Source organism: Lutra lutra, chromosome 14, assembly GCF_902655055.1.
Source record: "Lutra lutra chromosome 14, mLutLut1.2, whole genome shotgun sequence".
In the NCBI taxonomy this organism is placed as follows: Eukaryota; Metazoa; Chordata; class Mammalia; order Carnivora; family Mustelidae; genus Lutra; species Lutra lutra.
In genome coordinates, this window is record NC_062291.1 from 62,428,898 (window position 1) to 62,452,310 (window position 23,413).

Genomic DNA, 23,413 nt, shown 5'->3' on the forward strand with positions numbered 1-23,413 from the left:
CCTGAGGTCTGTGCTATGTGCGGGAGTGGTAGGTTGGTGGGGTTGGGAACAGAATTCCTCTTAATAGGAAAAGTACCCCGAGAACATTTTTCTGTAGGTGAGTTGGTGGGGGTAGGGGGACACCCTTTCAGAGTCACTGAGGTAGCAGGGAGGGCGTGCAGACCGGTAGCTGCATGAGCATCTGGGAGCAGAATGACTTGCAGGCCTGTGGTCATGTCCTGGTGCATTTCCCGTACACCACTGTCAGACATGGGGACGTGAGGAAAAGCAGCTGCTTCCAAAACTGAGGTCTTAAACCCTGGAGTCACTGGGAGCTTTCAAAAATGCTGATGTCTTGAATTCTGTTCCCCAAGATTCTGATGTCATGGGTTCTGGGCTATGGCCTAGGCAAGGAGGTTTTGGAAAGCTCCATGATTTTACTGTGCAGCTGGGATTGAACACCCGTGCTCTAGGCCAGCGTTTCTCAACCTAGGGAAGTTTGGAGCCAGATAGTTCTTTGTTATGAATATTTGAAGTGGCATCCCTGGCCTCTGCCTAGATGCCAGTAGCATTTCCCAACCAGTTGTGACAACCCAGTGTCTCCAGACATTGCCAGGCATGTCCTTGATTGGGACCTACTGCTCAAGGCCAGTGGTTTTTGAGGATATGTATAGTGGCTAAAAATTTAGGCTCTAGGGTTATATTGCCTGGATTCAAATCCTATCTGATAAAGGGCAGAGCTCTGGGAAATTACATAATCTTTTTGTGGCTCTAATTCATCTGCAAAGTGGATAATAAAAATATCTACTTTGCAGCGTTGTTGGGAGGATCAGATAAGTTAATATTTGCAAAGGGCCTGGAAATCACCCCCCACCAAGTATACAGGTTTAAAATGAAGAGCTGATTAGTCAGAATATCTGAGTGTGGGCCCCAGGAACTACATTTTAAGCTCCTGAGCTTCTTATTCATGTGGAAGTTCTGACTTCACGGATGTCAAAAGGTGCTCCCCTCATCTGAGGTAGTTTCAGTTATGGGTTTTGGTGTATGTGCAGGGCTGGGACCTTCAGTTCCTGAAGTGGGGCTTTGGCATGAACAACACCTTCCTGTATCCACTTGACAGGCTGCGACCTGGGTGAAGGGCTGGCCAAGTCCGGCTGGTACAAGAGTGCCCTCTAGAGGACACACAAGGCCCAATCACCGCCTCAGATTCGGAGCCCACAGCTCCTCTTCCCACCCAGCATCAGAGAAAGAGGCCCAGCTGATGCGTCTATTGGAACGACTTTATTTAAGTACATTGGGCCCCACCAGGCAACGTGGTCTGTGCAAGGGACAGGCTTGGGCTAGGAGAAGGGAGGTGAGCTGGTTAAGCACACTGCAGTCCGTGGGTCGCCACATCGCTTTCACACACACCTGCTGCTGCGGCCCATACCTGGCAGGGCCTTTGGTCGTTGGACGGCATGGGGGAGAAGGCTGCCTGGAGTCTGGGATTGGGGCGGGTCTTGGTGTCACAGGTGAGGGTGCCGGTGAAGATCTGCTGACCCCAGCTTTGCACCATCTGGGCTAAAGAGCCTTTGGACACTGCTAGGCCAGCCCAGTCCAGGGTAGGCACCTGGCCCCACTGGATCAGGGGAGATGAGCCTGTCAGCCCCTGGCACTCTGGTCTGGCCCCACCCTCCTTTAACACACAAGTCCAAAGTTAAGAATGGCACAAATCAGCCCAGTTGGGGCCTTGTCACCTCTACAACCTAGAGCCCCCTGTGCCCCCCCCCCGGGGGGGGACAGCTAGAGTGGGAAAAGGCAACCTGGTTAATGGCGGCTCTTTCTCCAGTCCTAAGGGGGCTGGATCCCCAATACCCCTCCTTTGCTAGAGGCCTCTGCCAACGAGTGATTCTACCTCCTGTTTCAAAAAAAATCCAACTGGCAACCAGCCTGTTGATCCCAGGGCAGTGAGCAAATGGAAGAGGAAGAAAGAGGCTGGTGGTAGTGACTTTGAATGTAGCCTCTAATCCTAAATAGGCCTGAGGCCTGTGGATACTGTCAGTTCACCGTTAGCAGGGAGTGGCGGGGCCCCGGACTATGCTAAACCGAGGTGCTGTAAACATCAGTGTGAACAGGGTGACTGGTGGGCAGGAGGCGGTGAGCTCCCTCTCCAGTCCCATACTGAACAAACACGTCAATAAATAAAACTGTTTAAAGATGGCATTGCCCAAGGATGGATGAGAAGCAAGTAACAGGGCCTGGAGCCAATAGGCTCCTGACGCTCTCCCGAGACCCCCTGGACAGGGGCTGGGGGTTGGAGCATTCACTCTGCCACCCATCAGAAGTATAGCACTACTCCTGCCTCTTCAAATGCCCAGTGTGGTCCTGGTCCCCAGGTGAGGTGAAGGGCCCCCTGCCGTCTCCTGACCTCAGAGTCTCAGTAATAGCTCTTGGAGTGCTTTCCCAGCCTTCCCCAACCCAAACTGCAAAAAAACCAGGCAGAACTCAACTTCGGCCCCAGTCCTCAGTCCATGAAAACTGGCATAGAGAGCAGAAGGACGAGCAAGGGAGGCAACGGCTGCCTTGGGCCTCGGGGCACCCTGGGGGTGGGACGGGGTGGGGCTAGCCCAGCCTAGGATGGGCAGCAGCAAGGTCTCCTGGGATTTACCCTCTCTGTCTCCCTATGGTAGTAAACGTAGTCCCACACAGCCAGACGAAGGCCCAGCTGATGAAGGAGTGGAGCCCTCTGCCAGCATTCTTCCCTGTCGGGGGCCAGTTAGTGGTCAACCCCAGGCCTCAGGCCGTTGCCATCATGGGTAGTTCATCGTCCTTTCTGGGCCCTGGGATCCCGGGGCCACACGGCTCTCGCATATGCGCGCACATTCGTACCCACACACACACTCACACACACAGGCAGTTCCTCGCAAACACTCCCGACTCAAGAAAGCGAGTTTTAAAGTGGAGTTAACTTCAGAGAGAGGTGAAGATGATGTCCCAACATTAGAAGGTTTTCCTGTGGATAGATCGGGCACCGTCTTCCTCATATTCCTTCTTGGAGACCCACATCTTCTTAAAGGTGTCCAGGGAGGCGAGGATGGAGCCCCTGGAGTGGAGGGAATCCCAAGGAATGTTGTGAGAGGGAGAAAGTAGATATCTTTGGAGCTGGCCAGTCCCCATGGGGCCAAAGCAGTCAAGGCTTTCCTTTAAAGGGATGGGGTGGTGAGGGGTAATGATGCCCTTACTTCCTGTTCCGCTCTTATTCCCAGGAGAACTACTCACCCAATCCATGTGGAATACAGCCTCTCCTGAGGTGCGGATATCTGAAAGGGTAGGTGGAAAGAGAACTCTGAGACTTTCACCCTCCTTGTCCCTTTCCCGTCCAATGCTCATCTTTATGGCCAATTCTAATGCCCAAGGCAGTGGATGCATTTCATACAATGTCCCTGCTGGACCCCGTGGCCTCTCTGGGGGGTACTGTGGCCAGCCCGACACTCATCTGGAGGAGCAGATTTCCAGCAGCCCTACGTATCTACAGCTGTCAGAGAAGCTGGGGCTGTCAGGGGACAAGATTCTGCTGGGGCCGATCGGAAGCAGACTCCATGGCAGGAATCACACTCCTTCATTTAGCCTCCCTCAGGAGGCACTAAGATGGTGGACTGGTCACGAGGGAGCACCAGGAGTCAATCTGTCAACATTATGGTTTCTCTGAAAGACTATATGTGGGACCCTCAAGCCTAGTGGCCTGTGCCATCAGGGTATCGGAACTGCCCCCTTCTGTTGGGAGGGAGAAGGAAAATGGGTTCTCCCCTCTGATAGATGTCAAGGTCAGTGTGGAAGCTGGGAGCTGTCTAGCCTCAGAGGGGAGGCCCGGTTCCATGAAGCCCCAGCCCCCACCATGCTCCTACCCTGATCTTCACGTCTTTTGGAGCCAATTTCTTCACTTCACTCAGTAGTCTGTCACCGAAACCTGAATAGGCAGGACAGGGGAATCTCAAGTCAATTCTCTGGGCACCTGGAAACTTCCTTGGCAATGGGCTCCGAGAGCAAAGACCAACCTTTGAACAGGGTGGAACCTCCTGAGAGGACAATGTTCGAGAAAAGCGTGCGCCGCAGGTCCATGTCCGACTTCTGGATGGCAAACACCAGCACCTCATGGATGCCCTCACTTTCCTCTCCGATCAGGTCTGGCCTGAATAGCAGCTCAGGTGCTCGGAATCGGGAAGGACCAATCTGCAGGGTGGGGGGCAAACTCAGAGGCTGGGCCCAGGGATGAGGTCCCTTTAGGAGTGAGAGTGGAAGAGGCCCCTCTGCCCATCTGTTAGTGACCAGGCAGCTAGGAAGGCCAGGCTCAGGGAAGACCTGGTATGTCAAGAGCCTCAAAACACCAAGACAAAACTCTGGGGAACAAATGGGAAACAAAAAGAGACAAGGAGAGCTCTTGGGAAACCAGAGAGAGGAAGTTCTTATGTTTAATCCTAGCTCTGGGACTTTCCAGCCAAGAGACCTTATAATAAATTCATGGGTTTATTCATTCATGGAAATTTCTTCCTACTAATGCAGGTCCAGGAAGAGGCAGCTCACCCTATACTGTGTCGAAGTGATAAGAGATAAACAGCACTAACCACCTTCTTCCAAACCCCCTGACGCCTCACTCTGCAGGAGACAGTGCCATCCAAGAGCTCCAGGGCTCCAGGCAGAGGGTGTAAAAGGGTTGGTGCATGTGAGTCCAGCCTTCCCCTGGGGAATTCTGTTGGGGCCCTGAGCTTCTGGGGGCCTACGGGGACTGAAGGGAGATCCAGACCTACCTCAATGGTGCTGCCGTCGGGCAGGTAGTACTGAGCTTTCTCGGTCTCTAGAGTCTCATCCTTCTGTGGGTTTATGGACAGGTAGCAGGCTCTCTGCGGGACCGAGCATGAGTCAGGCAGGTGGGAAACCTAGGCCTACCTGGTCAAAGTCCCAGTGTTGCTGCAGACATCTGCCAACCACGCTGATTGCCCTAAAGGGTCCCAGAGCTCCTGTCCTGGAGCACGGCAGGGTGGCCTCTGTCGGCCTTCACTGGGTGGCACTTAGGATTCAAGTTCCTACCTGCTCATCTTCCTCATGGACAGGCGTGGAAACTGGCTCTCTGGAACTGGGTCTGAGACCACAACCTAATTTTAGTACAGACTTAGGCTTCTTTTTCCCTTCTACTACTCGTGGTTCTGGGTCCCATCTACCCAGCTCAGGTTTCCCTAGAGCCATGGGTGGCAGGAGGATCTAGTTTACTTAAAAGGAAACTACTACCTACTGCCTGGGTGGCTCAGTCAGTTAAGCATCTGCCTTAGGCTCAGGTCATGATCCCAGGGTCCTGGTACTGAGCCCCGAATCAGGCTCCTTGCTCAGTGGGGAGCCAGCTTCTCCCTCTACCTGCCATGCTCCCTGCTTGTACTCTCTCTTGCTCGCTCACTAGCAAATAAATAAATAAAATCTTAAAACAAAACCAAAAATGTTCATTTAAAAAAAAGAAAACTGGGGGCGCCTGGGTGGCTCAGTGGGTTAAAGCCTCTGCCTTCGGCTCGGATCATGGTCCCAGGGTCCTGGGATCGAGCCCCGCATTCGGCTCTCTGCTCAGTGGGGAGCCTGCTTCCTCCTCTCTCTCTGCCTGCCTCTCTGTCTACTTGTGATCTCTGTGTGTCAAATAAATAAATAAATCTTAAAAAAAAAAAAGAAAACTATATTCTGACTTCTTTAAGGATGTAAAAGAACATATGTTCTTTTACAAAAGAACATATAACATAAGTTATAAAAACATAATGAACACTGGTATACCCATCACCCAGCTTAAGAAATAACAGCATCTCCCTTTCCCCCACAAGATGGCAGCACTTGGGGACAGTGACCGTCAGTGTGAGCCCCCTTCACCCCCCCATCATAAGGTAGTCAGGAGGCCTGGGTGGGGAGAACAGAGCTTGACCAGAGACCCCCTCAGGACTGGAGCTTCGCCTCTCTTTACTCCAGGTCACAGAGGTCCTGGCTGCCCCGTTCCCGTTCCCCATCCCATCCCTGGGTGTGTGGGGCAGCACTCACTTCTTTTATGGCCTTGACAATCTCAAACTCGGACGATGAGTGGAAATCATAGCCCTCCTTCCGCAGGTAGAGGCGAAGGAAGCGAGAGACATCTCGGCCAGCGATGTCGATGCGCATAATTGAGTGGGGCATGGCAAAGCCCTCATAAATGGGCACGGCATGCGTGACACCATCCCCGGAATCCAGCACCACGCCTGTGGTCCGGCCTGTAGCATAACTGAAGCACAGGGGGCAAATCGTCACTAACCCCTGCTTCCTCATCCGGGGAAGAAACTCATTTAGTTTTAGAGTTCAAAGTCAGCTAAACTAAAGCGGAGGCCTACCTTTCTCTAGGAACTTTAGACTGGACACAGTACTAGGAAGCCTGAGCATAAGCAAGCCTGAAAAACCTGGAAAGGAGCTGAGCCTCCTTCAATCGCAGGTGATGGCCTGCCTTTGACTGCTTCAGGAACCCAGCCTATGGGGCAATTTCCACTTTCCAGACAAGAGGAAAAACCTCGAATGTCTACAGGGGCCATGCAGGAAAGGTAAATGAGTAAAGGAAAATAAGAATATTTTCACTTCTACAAAAAACTCGCTTTTTCCTCACATGGCCTCCTAGATCCTCAGGTGGTGGTGGTCAAGGGTATAGACATATTTCTGTGCTATGACGGGGAAAAACCCGTGATGTTTGAGAAACAGCAACGGACAGTCCCTCATGTTGGGACGACAACAGGGAACAGAGCGGGCTGTGGCAGTCAGTCTTGCAAACTCAACTGGAAGTGGCAGCGGCTACTTTGGCTCCAGCTGACTTTTGTCCTATAGGAATGCGCCCAGCACTGCTAAATCATCCCAGTTTTTTCAGAAAAGCCAAAAGTTTGGATTTTGATAGAAAATCTCCCCTTTTTTTTTTTTTTTTTTTTTTTTAAGTAGACTCTATGCCCCATGTGGGGCTTGAACTTACAATCCTGAGATCAAGCATCACATGTTCTACCAACTGAGCCAGCCAGGTGCCCCGGAAATCTAGTTAAAATGCTGGCTCACAATTTTTAAATGAGATCAAACACATCTTGCCTGCGGGTCACCAGTGTACACCCTCGGCCCTACACCCAACCCTGGGATGAGGCAGGCTGGGAGCATGACAGGGATGACAGGGGTATTAGAACAGGGACCCTGTGGTGGTGTTTCCATCACAACTCTGTCAGCAGCTTGGCATAATGTCTATACAAGCAGGCACTGGACAAACATCTGAACACATTAGGGGGCCTTTGGGAAGAACTGTAGCAGTGTATGGCCCTTCCTATCAGGCAGAGTGGGGAGCCCTGGGCACCCAGCCGCCAAGACAAAGAACAAGAGAAGCAAGAATGGGACACGGTCTCAATATTCCCTTTTCCCACCTCCAGGAGATGCATCTCCATTCTGCCCTCAAGAGGCCGGGCTAGCCAGCCAGGCAGCTACTCACAGGCTGAGCACAGCTTGCATGGAGATGAAAAGGGCTGGTACATTGAAGGTCTCGAAGAAAACTTCAGCGGCTCGTTCACGATTTTTCCGCGGGTTTAAAGGCGCCTCCGTCAGGAGCACAGGATGCTGGTGAAAGATGCCCAGAGGGCAATCAGGGCAAGTCAAGATTTCTACCCTTCATTAGCACCGGGGCAGAAGCCCTTGTGTGCTGGGCTAGAAAGCTGGGGGGACCTTTGTGAATCTCTCACCAAAAAAAGGCAAGCTGGGCCCGCCAACTACCCCTGCACAAGCCAATGTGTCAACCTTCCAAATTCATGCCCCTTTAAAAGTCTCATTCTGTCCTCGCCTCTACCCCCTTTCTCCCCTCCCTGTCCCCAAGATTCTTACATAGGCTCCTGTATCTACTGTATACCTCTAATTGTCCAGATTTTGCTAAAATCTAAATTTGGAATTCTTATGTTAAAAATAATTGTTTAAACTTTTTTCCAAAATTAAATTTAAATATCGAAGGTATTTTTGAAAACCAAACACATCCCTCCCCTGGAAATGCTGATATGTCTAGTATTCACCTTCCTTTGTTATTGTGCACTGAGAGTTATTTCCTTAGAAGTTAGAGTATAAGCTCCGAAGTCTGAAACACATGGATTTGAGTCCCAGCTTTCCCACTCTATTATTCCCTAGTGATCTTGGAAAGACTACTTGGCTTCCCTGAACTTCTGTTTCCTTGTTTGTAAAACGGAGATGATATTCTCCGTCTGTCATAGGACTGGGGTGTAGACTAAGGACAGACCTGTCTGAGGAGCACAAGGCCTGGTGGCCCAGCAAGTCCAGCACTCTGGTAGCGATCTCCCTGCTCCTCCTCTCTGGGACAGTGGCTCTGAATAGTTCTGCACACCCTGCTCCCGGGACCCTCACCTCCTCAGAGAAAGTCTGCAGCTGGTCCTTGGAATAGACATACTGCCAGATGCGCTCCATGTCGTTCCAGTCCTTGACGATGCCATGTTCCATGGGGTAGCGGATGGACAGCAGCCCTCGGTGTTCCTGCGGGCAGAGAGCAGCACTTCCAGTGGCAGCCAGCTTCTCCGCCAGGTGGCCCAGGGGGCCCCCACTCCTCTAGGACTAGGAGTGGCCACTGCATGGTCCTCACCCAGGGCTAAAGTTAGGTTCCCGTTGGCCTCGTGTCTAAACTGTATGCTGCAAAGTGTTCTCGCTGCCCAATTAGTCAGCAGGGCAGAGGGCTTCTGCATTTCCATGGCCCTTCAGTGTCCTTATGGCAAGTGACAGGAGGTACCCTCCTCATGGCCTGACCCCAGGATACAAATCTCCTGGCTCTCACCCCTGGGCCTCAGCACTTGCCCCCAAGGTTGGCAACAATGATTCTGTTGGTCTGCTTCTAGAAGCTGCCCATGGTTCCTCCAAGCGGTGCTAATTAACTCATCCCCAGGGTATCCCAGCCAGGATCTCCCCCTGAATCCCTTTTGCCAAAAAATAATGAAGCTAGCCAATGTGGTCATTGGCAAGGTAGTGACAGAATATGGAAGAAAGCAAAAGCCCTGTTTTCTAGACTGGTCTCTCTTTCCCCAAGTGAGGTTCCAGATATCTCCTCTCTAAAACCAGAGGCTGCTCCTGGGAGATGTGAACCAACTAGACCTAGGATGAGGGGGCCAAAGGGGATATTTTAAGAGGAAACTGCTCCTTTTACTCATGGCTGTCCCACTGCCCTTTTGGGGAATAACGAAGGTCCTCTGCTGGCTTGAGGCTTCTTTAGTAGAACTGGGAGTTACCTCGGCTTTGGGCCCAATGAAGATGTCACCTTCAAGAGCTCCGGCCATGACGCGAACATGTTTGGGTCTGCCCACACTAAAAAAGAGAGCAGGAGGACCATTACTTTTCATTTCATGACAGAACACGGAAGGCCGTACAGATGTGCATGCTTGGACGGGAAGAAACAGACCCAGTTCTACTGTCATTATCTCTGAGGAGTGAGGTTAAAGTTGATTTTGATTTTCATCTACTTTTCTGCATTGCCCACGATTTCTACAATGAACATGTATTATTTTAAGTTATTTGTATATTTCTGACCCAAATCAGAGATCCTTCTCTGTAAAAGATGGAGGGCTGACCCCAAAACAAAGCTGACAAGCCTCCCCAGCTTCCGACTATGCTACAGAACTACTTACTAGTTTGGAAAGCAGTATTTGGGAATCTGATCACCAGCAAAACCAGCTTTAATCACACCGGATCCCTGAAGAGAGAGGGGAAAGAAAGAGAAGTCAGAAGTATGACAAAAACAAGAGATCTATATCATACAGTATGTACAATATGGTTTCACTTTTATTTATTTATTTATTTATTTATTTTTAAAGATTTCATTTATTTATTTGACAGGCAGAGATCACAGGTAGGCAGAGAGGCAGGCAGAGAGAGAGGAGGAAGCAGGCTCCCTGCTGAGCAGAGAGCCCGATGCGGGACTTGATCCCAGGACCCTGAGACCATGACCTGACCCGAAGGCAGAGGCTTTAACCCACTGAGCCACCCAGGCGCCCCTTCACTTTTATTTAAAAGAGACCTTATATCTGGGTATAATATGTCCATTTGCATGAGCTTCTGTAGAGGGTACACGTGCTTCCAGGAGGGAAGTGGAACTGAGGATGGTGAGGGGAACTTTCACTGTATACTCAAAGTATTACTTGATTTTTTGGCATTCTTTGACCTTTCTTTTCTTTTTTTAAAGATTTTATTTATTTATTTGACAGAGAGAGAAACACAGCGATATTGGGAACACAAGTAGGGGGAGTGGAAGAGGGAGAAGCAGGCTTCTGGAATAGCAGGGAGCCAGATGCAGGGCTCGATCCCAGAACCCTGGGATCATGACCTGAGCTGAAGGCAGATGCTTAACTGAGGAGCCACCCCGGTGCCCCTTCTTTGACTTTTCTACATTGACCATGCTTTACTTCTGGAATCAAAAATAATACTAATAAAGAGAAGAAAAAGAGAAAACCCGAGGGAAGAGAAAAGTACCTAGAAGCACCAAAGCAGCCAAGGTCAAGAATATAACCAGGGTGGGAAGAATGTGATTCCTTCTGTTAAACCACATGGGACACTGTTAACCTACTTTCCCAGCTCGGGCCTGAACTCTCTCTGCCCTCCCGGGTGTCTAGGACAGACACCACCGTGAACACCACCAGGCTTGAAGCAGACTCTGATGGAACATACATTGTCTGGTTCATACTGCAGGGGCAAAGCTCTATGGTCTGTGGGAGGAGGGTTGTGGTGGTTTTATTTTTTATTTTGTATTTTATTTTATTTTATTTTTTTACTGTGTTTTCTTTTACTCACAGGTCTCCTGATGGTAAAGAGCAGGAAGTTCTAAAGCATCACCCAACAAGAGACCCAACATTACGATCCTGATGCTCCAATCCTTGGTAAGTTGGGTGGGTGTCAGAAGAAAATGTGACTTCTCTGTCAACATCTCTGATACCACCTAGGGCCCAACCAAAGTAAATGGTGTCTCTAGCCATGATGTCGAGGCTTGCTACTGCTTGCGGATAGAGCCTGTTCTCTTCTGAACTCTCCTACCACCACATCTGATAAGCTCACCGTTCCACCACAACACGGTTTGCGGCTGCACATATAATAGGGGCAAGCCTTTTCCTGCTGCCTATTGACCACTTCTCTTGGGGTGGAGAGTGATATTTCCAGAACCCACGCAGCAAGCGGTAAACACATCAGGAGATGCTAAATAGCCAAGGTTATCTTTGCACCAAAGGCTTCCCTGCAACACCCCTGGTTTCCTCTCTTTTATTCCTGCTCTTCTACAGGAGAAGTGTGCGTATGTGTGCTGGGGTGGGTGGGCGGGCAGGGGAGGTGGTTAGATAGGCCATCCTAGTGCCTGACTCTGGCAAGACAGAGGGAGGAAGAAGTAGCTAAAGGATAGGGAACGGCAGTTCTCTAAGATAGCAGGAATCTCTGCCAACAGAAAAGAGAGAAAACAGGAGACAATGTGCAAACTCATCGGCCTGGGCAGAACAGCAAGGAGCCTGGAAAAGGTGCAGGTGTAAACTGAGCTGAGGGCCTGGGCAGGAGGGAGGACCATTGCTGCAGCCCCAGGGCTCCCGGACAGGGGCATGAGGAGTGAGAACAGCACTGCACAGGAGAACTGTGGGAACTTGTTGGCTCAAGCTTCCAATAATTGCTCATAGCCTTCATCTGGGCGTGGTGATGCCAACAGACTAATTGGACCTCCTGGCAGAGGTTGAAAACAAGTAAAGATGAGACCTGCCTTTCAGAGTCTAGATATTTTGAAAAGATGATTTTCCTGGATATTTAATTTTGAGTTTACTAACAAAATCAGACTAGAGTCTGAGTGACAAGGCAAATTAAGATGTTAGGCTCATTTCTTCGTCTCTGTCCTTCCCAGTAAGTGTATAAAGACCCAGTTCTTTTTTTTTTTTTTTCTAAGATTATTTATTTATTTACTTGAGAGCGAGGTCACAACCATGGGGAAGGGCACAGGGAGAAGCAGACTCCCCAGTGGGCAGGGAGGCCGATGTGGCACCTGATCCCAGGACCCTGGGATCATGACCCAAGCCGAAGGCAGATGCTTAACCGACTGAGCCACCCAGGCATCCTAAAGACCCAGTTCTAATATCATTGCCTTCCTCTGGAAGGATAATCCCCTGTTGGAATTAATTATCCCCTTCCTATTATTTCACAAAATCACCATTACCTGTACCATTAGGTAGTCTGCATTTCCTTCTGCTATCTGTTTGAATTTATGGTTTCCATTTTTGTCCATTTTCAGCCCAAGTGCCTCAAGCTCAGAGACTTTATGTATCAGCAGTATCTGGCATTTGAGGGTACTCAAACAGATGCTGGCTGCCTAAAATTAAAACCGAGCTCAAATGATTGGTAGGTGAAGCCTCAAGTATGGGACCTGAACAGGCGGCTGGAATGGCAGCAGCCTCGGGCAGAGGTGGTGCAGGAAAGGTGAAGGCAGCGTTGGGAATGAGGCACACAGTGGAACCAGACCCAGCTTGTCTCTGCAGTCTCACCCGCCAGCAACTGGATGAAGAGTGAGCGGGGATGGCGGGGGCTGCTGAGCTGCTTCTGTTCTGCTAAAACCTCACCACCACAGATTATAGAAGGACCCTGTCCATTAATAGTATTTGTAACTAGGAACTATGTACCCGGCAAATGAGCTTCCACTCTCTTTGTTATTCACTCTGGCAAAGCCAAGTAAGTAAATGCCTTGTAGAGAGCCTTCTTGAAAAAGTAGTTTCGTAATAAATATTTGAGATCTGACGACTCAAGTCTGTTGCCAACCACCAATGGCCAACCGTTCTCTTTCTAAAGCTTTTTTTTTTTTTAAGATTATTTATTTATTTATTTATTTGACAGAGAGAGAGAGAGAGAGAGAGATCATAAGTAGGCAGAGAGGCCGGCAGAGAGAGAGGGGGAAGCAGGCTCCCCACCAAGCAGAAAGCCTAACACAGAGCTCAAACCCAGGACCCTGAGACCATGACCCGAGTCAAAGGCAGAGGCTTAACCCACTGAGCCATCCAGGCGCCCCTCTGAAGCAGGCAAACAGCAAACCCCTCAGCCAGGCTCTCCCAGGACCTGCTGACCATGTGGCTTGGGCAACCTTTCACCTAAGCACCGCTGCTTATTCTTGATATGCTGGGAAGGAGCCTCCCCGTCTCCCATTTTACAAGTGGGAAAAGGATGCTGAGAGGTGGAGTCTCAGGTCCCAGGGCACTGATGGCCTATTTTGGCACCAAGACATATTTTGTTTGGCCCACGAACCACTTTTTAAAAAAACTTTATTGAAATAAAATTCACTACCATATAATTTACCCACTTAAGGTGTATAACTCAGTGGTTCTTAGTATAGTCACAGTCATATAATCCTCACCGCAATGAAATGTCAGAACTTCCTCGTCGTCCCAGAAACTGTATCCTTTCATAGGCACTCTCCATCCTACCTGGCCTCTCCCACCAAGCAGTGCTAGGCAACCATGAATCTATTTTCTGTCTCTGAAACTATAAACTACTTTTATTTTTATTTATTTATTTATTTTTAAAGATTTTATTCACTTATTTGACAGACAGAGATCACAAGTAGGCAGAGAGGCAGGCAGAGAGAGAGGAAGGGAAGCAGGCTCCCTGCTGAGCAGAGAGCCCGATGCGGGACTCGATCCCAGGACCCTGAGATCATGACCCGAGCCGAAGGCAGCGGCTCAACCCACTGAGCCACCCAGGCGCCCTATAAACTACTTTTAAATTAACTCCCAATGGTTAAAAATTAGACTGCAGGGGCCCCTGGGTGGCTCAGTCATTAAGCATCTGCCTTTGGCTTGTGTTATGAGCCCAGGGTCCTGGGATCGAGCCCTCTATCAGGCTCCCAACTCGGTGGGAAGCCTGCTTCTCCCTCTTCCACTCCCCCTGCTTGTGTTTCCTCTCTTGCTGTGTCTTTCTCTGTCAAATAAATAAATAAAATCTTAAAAAAAATTTTTTTTAAAAATTAGACTATATATACAATCTATCAATTTCCTGATTTCTCTCGAAACAGCAGAAAATCTGGCAACACTGGGTCTGCATTCCTGCATGGGGGCAACTGGCTGGAAGTGAAAAGCAGCTGGCTCTTTGGTCAGGCACACTCAAGGCACTTTCCAGAGTCCTCATGCCTTCTTTATGGCTACCCTCCTCCTCCCCCTTTTTATGTTCCTCCTTGACCTCTGCAAGTACTGGGTTCGAGACTCCTATTCAAGGCATTCCCAGCGACTAATTAATGATGTTTCTCCTTCCACATGGTACCTGGTTTTTTTCTTACCCTCAGAGCACCTAGCCTGGTGTGAAGCACATCTGGGGCTCTCAAAATACACACAATTAAACAGGGAACTCTGTAAGTCCCCTCCCCTTCATCCTTTCCAGCAAGCTAGGGATGGATTCTTGCTGAAGTTCGACAACCAACAGGTTGAATATCACATCACAAGTGACAATTTAAAATAAATATACTGACTTCATTTCCTCAGCTAATTCTAGTGTCTCTTAAACTTAAGTGAATCAGGGACGCCTGGGTGGCTCAGTCAGTTGAGTGTCCAACTCTTGATTTCAACAGGTTCTAATCTCAGGGTCGTGAGACTGAGCCCCACTTCAGGCTCTAAGCTCAGCATGGAGTCTGCTTGAGAGCTCTCTCTCCTTCTGCTGCCTCTGCCCCTCCCCCTGCTAACACTAACGTGTGCGCTCTCTCTCAAAATTAATAAATAAATAAAATCTTTTTTTAAAAGATAAATAAAATCTTCTAAATAAAGGTTTTATTTATTTATTTGACAGAGAGAGATCACAAGTAGGCAGAGAGGCAGGCAGAGAGAGAAGGGGAAGCAGGCTCCCCACTGAGCAGAGAGCCCGATGCGGGGCTTGATCCCAGGACCCTGAGACCACGACCTGAGCCGAAGGCAGAGGCTTAACACACTGAGCCACCCAGGTGTCCCATTAAATAAATAAAATCTTAAAAAATAAACAAGACTTAAGTGAATCAGCAGATCTCAAGAGCTGATGACAAATTATAAAAAAAAATAATAATAAAATTAAGACCATTTGTGAAATTTGAACATTGACTGGGCATTTGAAGACATCAAGGAATTATTCTTAATTTTTTTAGGTTTGATAATAGTATATTGATTATGGTTTTTTTTTGTTTTTTTTTTTAAGATTTTATTTATTTAGGGCGCCTGGGTGGCTCAGTGGGTTAAGCCGCTGCCTTCGGCTCGGGTCGTGATCTCAGGGTCCTGGGATCGAGTCCCGCATCGGGCTCTCTGCTCAGCAGGGAGCCTGCTTCCCTTCCTCTCTCTCTGCCTGCCTCTCTGCCTACTTGTGATCTCTGTCAAATAAATAAATAAAATCTTAAAAAAAAAAGATTTTATTTATTTATTTGAGAAAGAGAGCATGTGTGCAGAGAGAGAGCATTAGCTGGGGGAAGAGGCAGATGGAGAGGGAGAAGCAGATACCTTAAGCAGGGAGCCAGACATGGGGCTCCATCCCAGGACCCCAGGTTCATGACCTGAGCTGAAGGCAGATGCTTAACCGACTGAGCCACCCAGGTACCCCGATTATATTTTTAAAACAGTGTGGGAGAGGGTAACTGGCTGGCTCTGTCAGTAGAGCATGCGACTCTTGATCTCAGGGTTATGAGTTCAAGCCCCACACTGGGCACAGAGCTTACTTAAAAAAAGAAATTAAAGGGGTGCCTGGGTGGGCCAGTTGGCTAAGTAACCCACTCTTGATTTCAGCTCAGGTCAGGATCTCAGGGTGGTGAGATTGAGCGCCATGTTGGGCTCCACGCTCAGGGTGGAGTCTGTTTGAGATTCTCTCTCTCCCTTTGCCCTTCCCCCTGCCTACATGCTCTCTCTCAAATAAATCTTTAAAAAAATAAATAGGGGAGCCTGGGTGGCTCAGTGGGTTAGAGCCTCTGCCTTGGGCTCAGGTCATGATCCCAGGGTCCTGGGATCGAGCCCCACATTGGGCTCTCTGCTCAGCAGGGAGCCTGCTTCCTCCTCTCTCTCTGCCTGCCTCTCTGCCTACTTGTGATCTCTGTCTGTCAAATGAATAAATAAAATCTTAAAAAAAAAAAATTAAATTAAAATAAATTTTTAAAAAGTTAAAAAACTCCCACAGTATGGGAGAGGGAAGTAGGTGGGAATACAGTTAAAAAAAGATTAGCCAGGGGCACCTGGGTGGCTCAGTGGGTTAAAGCCTCTGCCCTCGGCTCAGGTCATGATCCCAGAGTCCTGGGATTGAGCCCGCATCGGGCTCTCTCCTCGGCAGGGAGCCTGCTTCCCTTCCTCTCTCTCTGCCTGCCTCTCTGCCTACTTGTGATCTCTGTCTGTCAAATGAATAAATAATATATTAAAAAAAAAAAGAAGATTAGCCAGGAGTTGATAAGTGTCACAGTTAGGTGATGAATATGTGGATGTTTGTTATATTCTTCCTCTCCTTTTGTTTATATTTGATATTTTCTATAATAAAAGGAAGAAGTCGGGGTGCATTCAACTATTGGTTTTGGCTCAGGTTGTGATCTCAGGGTCGTGAGATCGAGCCCTATGTTGGGCTCTGGGCTCAACACAGTTAGTCTGCTTGGGTTTCTCTCTTCCTCTCCTTCTTCCCCTCCACCTGTGCATGCTTGCTCTCTCTCAAATTAATAAATCTTTAAAAAAAAAAAAAAGAGCTGGCAAATAAGATGACAGCATTTATTTTTTATTTATTTATTTTTTAAAGATTTTATTTATTTATTTGACAGAGAGAGATCACAAGTAGACGGAGAGGCAGGCAGAGAGAGAGAGAGAGAGAGGGAAGCAGGCACCCTGCTGAGCAGAGAGCCCGATGCGGGACTCGATCCCAGGACCCCGAGATCATGACCTGAGCCGAAGGCAGCGCTCAATCCACTGAGCCACCCAGGCGCCCCAGATGACAGCATTTAACTAAAAATTCAAAACACAAATACTGCACATGCACTATAAAATACCTATGTCTGCAAAATCATGGATGGAAAGGAGCACATCAATTTATGATGATAGTTTGCTTCTGAGGTTACTTCTGGGACAAAAAGGACAGGATTGTGGAGGGGTACACAAAGAGACTTCAACTATATCTGTAATGTTTATTTCCTAAAAAAAGATCCTGAAGCAGAGGCGCCTGGGTGGCTCAGTCGGTTGAGCATCTGCCTTCGGCTCAGGTCATGATCCCAGGGTCCTGGGATCGAGCCCCGAATCAGGCTACCTGCTCAGCTAGAAGCCTGCTTCCCCTGCTTGTGCTCCCTCTATCAAATAAATAAATAAAATGTAAAAAAAAAAAAAAAAATCCTGAAGCAAATATGGCAAATGTCAACATTTAGTAAATGTGGGTGGTAAACACGTGCTGTGTGGGTGCTAGTTATATACTTCTCTGAAATTTCCTATATGTTTAACTATCTCGTTTTTTTAAAAAAAGTGGGCTAAAGCAGTATAAGATCCCCCCCAAACAGTGACACTTACTTAGTTTATTGATGAACCTGAAAAGATCTGATACTATTCCAGCATTTAGGCCCAAACAGTCACAAAGACAGTTTTAAGATTGACCAGAACATTGATCCATTTTAGGACAGAACTTAACCTTTGAGATCTCAGCAAAGATTTGGGCTTCAAAATAAACACAGTATTCCAATCAAAGTGTCATAGTCATCAAAATGTGGCCTGGGAGCTGCCTTCCTCTTATATTACTATCTATGACATACCTTTAGGAAGAATGACTTGTATTCAGTTTTTTTTTTTTTTTTAAAGATTTTATTTATTTATTTGACAGAGAGAAATCACAAGTAAGCAGAGAGGCAGGCAGAGAGAGAGGAGGAAGCAGGCTCCCCGCTGAGCAGAAAGCCCGATGTGGGGCTCGATCCCAGGACCTGGGATCATGACCTGAGCCGAAGGCAGCGGCTCAACCCACTGAGCCACTCAGGCGCCCCTTGTATTCAGTTTTTTAAAATACCTATCACTTTATCGTTGTCATTAAACTGCACGCATGTGCACCTCCCCTTGCATTTCCCTCATTAAATTCTCATGAATTGGTTTGGTGCCAGAATAGGAAGAAAGGAGTAGTCAACAATTATTTTAAGACTTGGAAAGGCTGTGAACTGATAATGAGGCTCTTCCCTCTTTTCCCTGATTTCTTTGTTCTCCCCCCACCTTTTTTTTTTTTTTTTAAGATTATTTATTTATTTGAGAGCAAGAGAGCATTGTGTGCATGTGAGCAGGGGAGTGGCAGACAGAGAGGGAGAGAACCTCAAGCCAACTTCCCTGCTGATGGAAGAGCCCCAGTGGGGGGTTGATCTCATGACCCTGAGATCACAACCTGAGCCAAAATCAAGAGTCCAGTGCTTACCTGACTGAGCCACCTGGCCATCCCTCCTCTTTCTTTTAATTACACTCTCCCTTGCCCAGAAATAAAGTTGTAGCAATGTGTAACTATGGAGCACGTAAGTCTGCTAGATACACATTATTCTCATAAAGTTGGTTCAGATATTTCAAGGTATTTTTCCTAACCATCTTTCACTTTGAAACAAAACAAAATCTCTAAATGTCAAACAGCAAGAACTACCTGAGATGCCAGATCTAAAGATATGGTAGGTGTTCAGTAAATCCTAATGGGAGAATTTCTCTCACTTCACCTTTTGGCCTAATTATTGGGATGATAAAATAAATGTTTTCCCAGGGGCACATGGGTGGCTTAGTCGGTTAAGCGGCTGCCTTCAGCTCAGGTCAGGATCTCTGGGTCCTGGGAATGAGCCCCACATCAGACTCCCTGTTCAGTGGGGAGTCTGCTTCTCCCTCTCCCTCTGCCCTTCCCCACTGCTCCTGCTCTCTCTCTCCCACTCATATTCTCTCTCATAAATAAAATCTTTAAAAAAATGTTTCCCAGAGAAAATAAATCAATTCTTTAAATCTTAAAACTCAAAATAAACCTCGGCTTTGATGCATTTCAAATACACTATGGAGAAAGAGAAAGGAGAAACTAAAAAGCATTAGCTTAAGTGACATTAAAGAAAATGGCTGGAGATGGAACTCTTGCTCCCACATTCCAAAATCAAAGGATCTAATGGGATGGACAGACTGTTCCTTCTGCCTTGCTGATGGAAATAGGAACTAGTTAATTTCTATTTTTTTTTCTTTTTAAAATTAAGAAAAACAGAGATGAAGTACATACAAACTGGATGAAGTATTCTCTGAAAATCGAATCAAGAACAAGAAGCCCTACTTAACCCTCTGCAGTAACTAACTAGGATCCCTCCCCACTTCAATCCTTTCCTTATTTAGGGATATCTTTGTTACTGTGATATTTGGTCACCCACCCACCCACCCATCAGTCCAATGAAAAAACAATTACTGAGCACATAGTGGTGCCAGGCCATAGGTGCTATGTGTGTGAAGGAAGATGGGAAGGGGAGAGTAATAAAAAATGAAAGAATGCCATCTTTCCCCCCAAGCATTTAACAGTCCAGTGAGGGAGACCAAAAAAACAAACAAACAAACCCAACCAAACAAAACAAAAATCCTCCTTCAATGAGGTGTCTTATTGAGCTCATTCTCCTTTTTTTTTTTTTTTTAAGATTTTATTTATTTGACAGAGATCACAAGTAGGCTGAGAGACAGGCAGAGAGAGAGAGGTGGAAGCAGGCTCCCCACTGAGTAGAGAGCCGGATGCGGGGGCTCCATCCCAGGACCCTGGGATCATGACCTGAGCAGAAGGCAGAGGCTTTAACCCACTGAGCCACCCAGGTGCCCCATCCGTCTGCTTTTCAAGACAGAAGCTATACCTCTGGAGAGAAGGAAAGCTAACAACAAAAAAAAGCACCTTTCCTTGGAAAAAATGAGAAACTTGGAACCCAATCTTAATTTGAGTCTTGGCTCCTCAACTTCTAAGACAGGTGACTTGCATACTGACTGTTACTTAACCTCTCTCAGGTTCACTTTCCTGTATAAACAGGGGACAGTGATTCCTATCCACCTACCAGAGCTGACGCTTAAACGAGATGATGCAAACGAAAGCACCTTGTAACATGCCCAAGGTCTCAAGGGCTGATCAACAATGAATCCGACAGCTTAGGACGAATAGAACTGACAGTTTTCCCTCAACAGTTTTCCCTCTGGTACAAACCAATCTCGGCGGGACGAGCCCTTTCAGTGGAAGACAGAAATGCAGTTGTTTTACAACAGTCACCGTCCACCCAAATTAAGAGCAGTTATTTATCACTTTTGATGCACTTGCGTGGGCTACTAGCAAGAAGAATAGCGGATAAAGCACTGGTTTTCGGTCACCTCTACCATGTGACCTTGGGCTCACTTTACCTCTTAGTGCTGCGGGTTTTTTTTTTTTTTTCCTTTGTGAAACGAGGATCAAATTTCCTACCTTAACTATCCCCTCAGTTTTTGTGAGGACTCCATTCGAATGTACGTGAAATCCTCCTGCAAGCACTTGAGCACCTGGCAAATATGTTTAGTAATTTTTTCCCCCAGCTGCTAGGCGTTCTAGAGATGGTACCTCCCTGCTTGCTTGGTCACTCTATTTTCTTCTGGATCTTTATTAACGTTGTAATCTATAATCATAGAAATAACTCAAATCCTATAGCCATTTCTGGCACCAGCTTCCCAAGCCCCACCCATATACACCCCCCAAGACCCCGCCCGGCTGGGGACCGAAGGAAACTTAGCCCTTCTCCACCCGAGGGCGGGCCCCAGCCCGTCAGGCTGCTCCACTGTTGAGTTCCCGAAGCCAATCCCCACAGCTCTCGTGCACCCGCCCGCCCCTTAGAGAGAGGAAACACTATGGCGGCCCAGAAGAACGGCGGGGGCGCAAGCCAATCACTGCGGAGGACTGCTCCCATCCGGCAAGGCCCAGAGGCGGGGTCATCGGCCAAGATGGACAGCCAAGAGAGCCAATAGAGTTATTGGAAACTGGGGAGGGGGCGGACGCCCGGCGCTCACAGAACGGCTAAGGCCCCTCGAGCCAAGGGCCCAAAGACCGGGCTCGGACTACAGCCCTTCCCTTTATCCATCCCAAAGTTCTCTATCACATGGTTGCTGGCGAGCCGCCCCGTCTGCGGACTACGGGTGAGGGGAGGACAGAGGCGGCGGCTGCTGAACCCGCCTGACAGGCTGGGCCAGTGACAAAGAGCCGGTGGCCCAGGCCGAAACCCGGGAAGCGATCCCTTTGGGGAACAGAGAATAAATCCGTTTAGAGATAGGAAAAACGCAACTCACGTTGTCGATCACGACAGGCTGATTGGCGATCACATCGTAGGACTCCATGGCAGAAGAATCTCTCCTTCCAAGGAAGGAACTGCCAGCCGGGTCCGCTGCTAACGCCACTGACACGCATGCGCAGTCTAGCCGCCGGTACAGGGCGTCCAGGGAGCGGCCCGACCTCGCCTCCAAAAACTACAACCCCCAGCATGCCTTGCACCGGAGTTAACGCGCCTGGCAGCTTTGGAGCCCCGCCTAATTTAAGAGCAGGGCGTCACTTTCCACTCATAGTACCTTGGGATTTGTAGTCTCCGTGGATGAGTAGACCGGGACGCAGATTGATGGCTGCATTGCATGCCTGGATCTGGTTCCTTTGAAGGGATTCGCACTGCATGCTGAAGTATGTAGTCTTCTTGAGCACTTGTCTGTAGTTGGGTTTGGATTGGCCAGTATTCCGTGGATGTTTAGATTTTCCAGATGCGCCTGCCACTACTTCTCCTGGGTAGTATAAAGTTGCTATGTTTTTATTTGGGTCAGTAAGACATTAATAAACATTTATCAGCATCAAACTCTAATAAAGGAAAATTTAATGCCACCCCCACCACATGCATATGGGAAAGGAGGACATACTCCCAGAACAAAAGAAAACAACTTAAATTTTATAAAATTTGCTTTTTGAGAAAAACCAGCACATTTTGGTTCTTTTCACATTTTTTCCTGGGTGGGTGTAAACTTTGCAACAGGCTAACATTGGTCTGAGGAGTGACATTTGGAACTACAGGCACAGGTGATCTTTTGGTCATTAAAAAACATTGTTCCTTTAATAGCTTCAGGAGCTGCCTTAGTATCTCTGATTTTCATGAAGAGTCAGAATTGATATCGATGAATAAGAAAATGGTAGTGAAGAGAAGTTATGTGTCGCTATTTTCAAATGAGCCCAGTGCATTTTTCTCCAGATTATGCAACCCCCACCCCCTTCAAGTTGCGAGGAATCTTTAGTCAATAGCATTGGTAATCAGGACTTCCTTTTATTCCTTTCGCTTGTAATTCCTTATTGTACACAGGGAAATAATTCTCAGTCAGGTGCCTTGTGAATTAAAAATTCTCCCAGGCATGCCTGGCTGGCTCAATCAGTAGAACATAGGACTCTTGATCTGGGGGTTGTAAATTTGAGCCCCACATTGGGTGTAAAGATTACTTAAAATTAAAAAAAAAAATTCTCCCAGTTACAGAGAGTGAACGTTAATGGGAAAGAGTGGATCCATAGCAGATAATGAATATCGGTGTTCCTCAAGGCAATTTGCATACATCTGCATAAAACAAAAATTAGAGATTGTCATAACTAAAAGCATCTATTAAAAAATTACCAAGTCTTGGGGCATCTGGGTGGCTCAGATGGTTAAGCGTCCTTCTTTAAGGGCGCCTGGGTGGCTCAGTGGGTTAAAGCCTCTGCCTTCGGTTTGGGTCATGATCCCAGGGTCCTGGGATTGAGCCCCACATTGGGGATCTCTGCTCGGCAGGGAGCCTGCTTCCTCCTCTCTCTCTGCCTGCCTGTCTGCCTACTTGTGATCTCTGTCTGTCAAATAAATAAATAAATAAATCTTAAAAAAAAAAAAAAAAGGTGTCCTCCTTTGGCTCAGGTCAGGATCCCAGGGTCCTTGCATCCAGCCCCACATAGGGCTCCCTGCTCAGTGGGGAGCCTGCTTCTCCTTTGCATTCTGCTGCTCCCTCTGCTTGTGCTCTCTCACTCTCTCGGTCAAATAAATGAATAAAATCTTAAAAAAAAAAAACAACACTAAGTCTTGGGGTGCCTGAGTGGCTCAGTAGGTTAAATGTCTGCCTTGGGCCCTAGTCATGATCACAGGGTCCTGGGATAGAGTAGCAGGGAGTCCGCTTCTCCCTCTCCCTCTGCCCCCCCCCCCCCACACTCGTGCATGCTTTCTCTAAAATAAACAAAATCTTTTTAATAGAATAGAAATAATAGAATAGAAATAGAATAGAAATAGAAATAAAAAAAATCACCAAGTCTTTTAAATTAGTCCTAGTTGACTTCACATTTACTACTTTTTAACAGGACTCCAAAATAAGTATTTCAACCTACGACCCCTGAATTTGGCGGTGTTAGTGGCAGTGAATACGGTAAATGGACATTCGATGACGGTAAGAAACATTCAGATTTA

General features: G+C 47.8%; 1 protein-coding gene across 1 annotated transcript; it reads right to left on the reverse strand.

Moving 5' to 3' along the window:
• Positions 1–1,241: 1,241 nt before the first annotated feature.
• ACTR1A (actin related protein 1A) lies at positions 1,242–21,405 on the reverse strand. The gene is made up of 11 exons (XM_047702793.1): positions 21,252–21,405; positions 9,645–9,709; positions 9,249–9,324; positions 8,380–8,505; positions 7,466–7,590; positions 6,025–6,241; positions 4,764–4,856; positions 4,014–4,188; positions 3,864–3,925; positions 3,238–3,278; positions 1,242–3,061 (listed from the first exon to the last, which is right to left on the reverse strand). The coding sequence occupies exons 1-11, from the start codon at positions 21,297–21,299 to the stop codon at positions 2,959–2,961; spliced, it is 1,131 nt and encodes a 376-aa protein (XP_047558749.1). The 5' UTR covers positions 21,300–21,405; the 3' UTR covers positions 1,242–2,958.
• Between the last annotated feature and the right edge of the window lie 2,008 nt (positions 21,406–23,413).

What these genes read in the sequence shown, in the direction of transcription:
- ACTR1A (XM_047702793.1), bottom strand. Translation starts at nt 21,299, where the DNA reads ATGGAGTCCTACGATGTGATCGCCAATCAGCCTGTCGTGATCGACAAC. An exon ending in AGGTTCCACCCTGTTCAAAG is followed by an intron (nt 3,926 to 4,013) that starts GTTGGTCTTTGC and finishes CTGCCTATTCAG; the next exon opens with GTTTCGGTGACAGACTACTG. An exon ending in CTGTATTCCACATGGATTGG is followed by an intron (nt 3,062 to 3,237) that starts GTGAGTAGTTCT and finishes CCTCCACTCCAG; the next exon opens with GGGCTCCATCCTCGCCTCCC.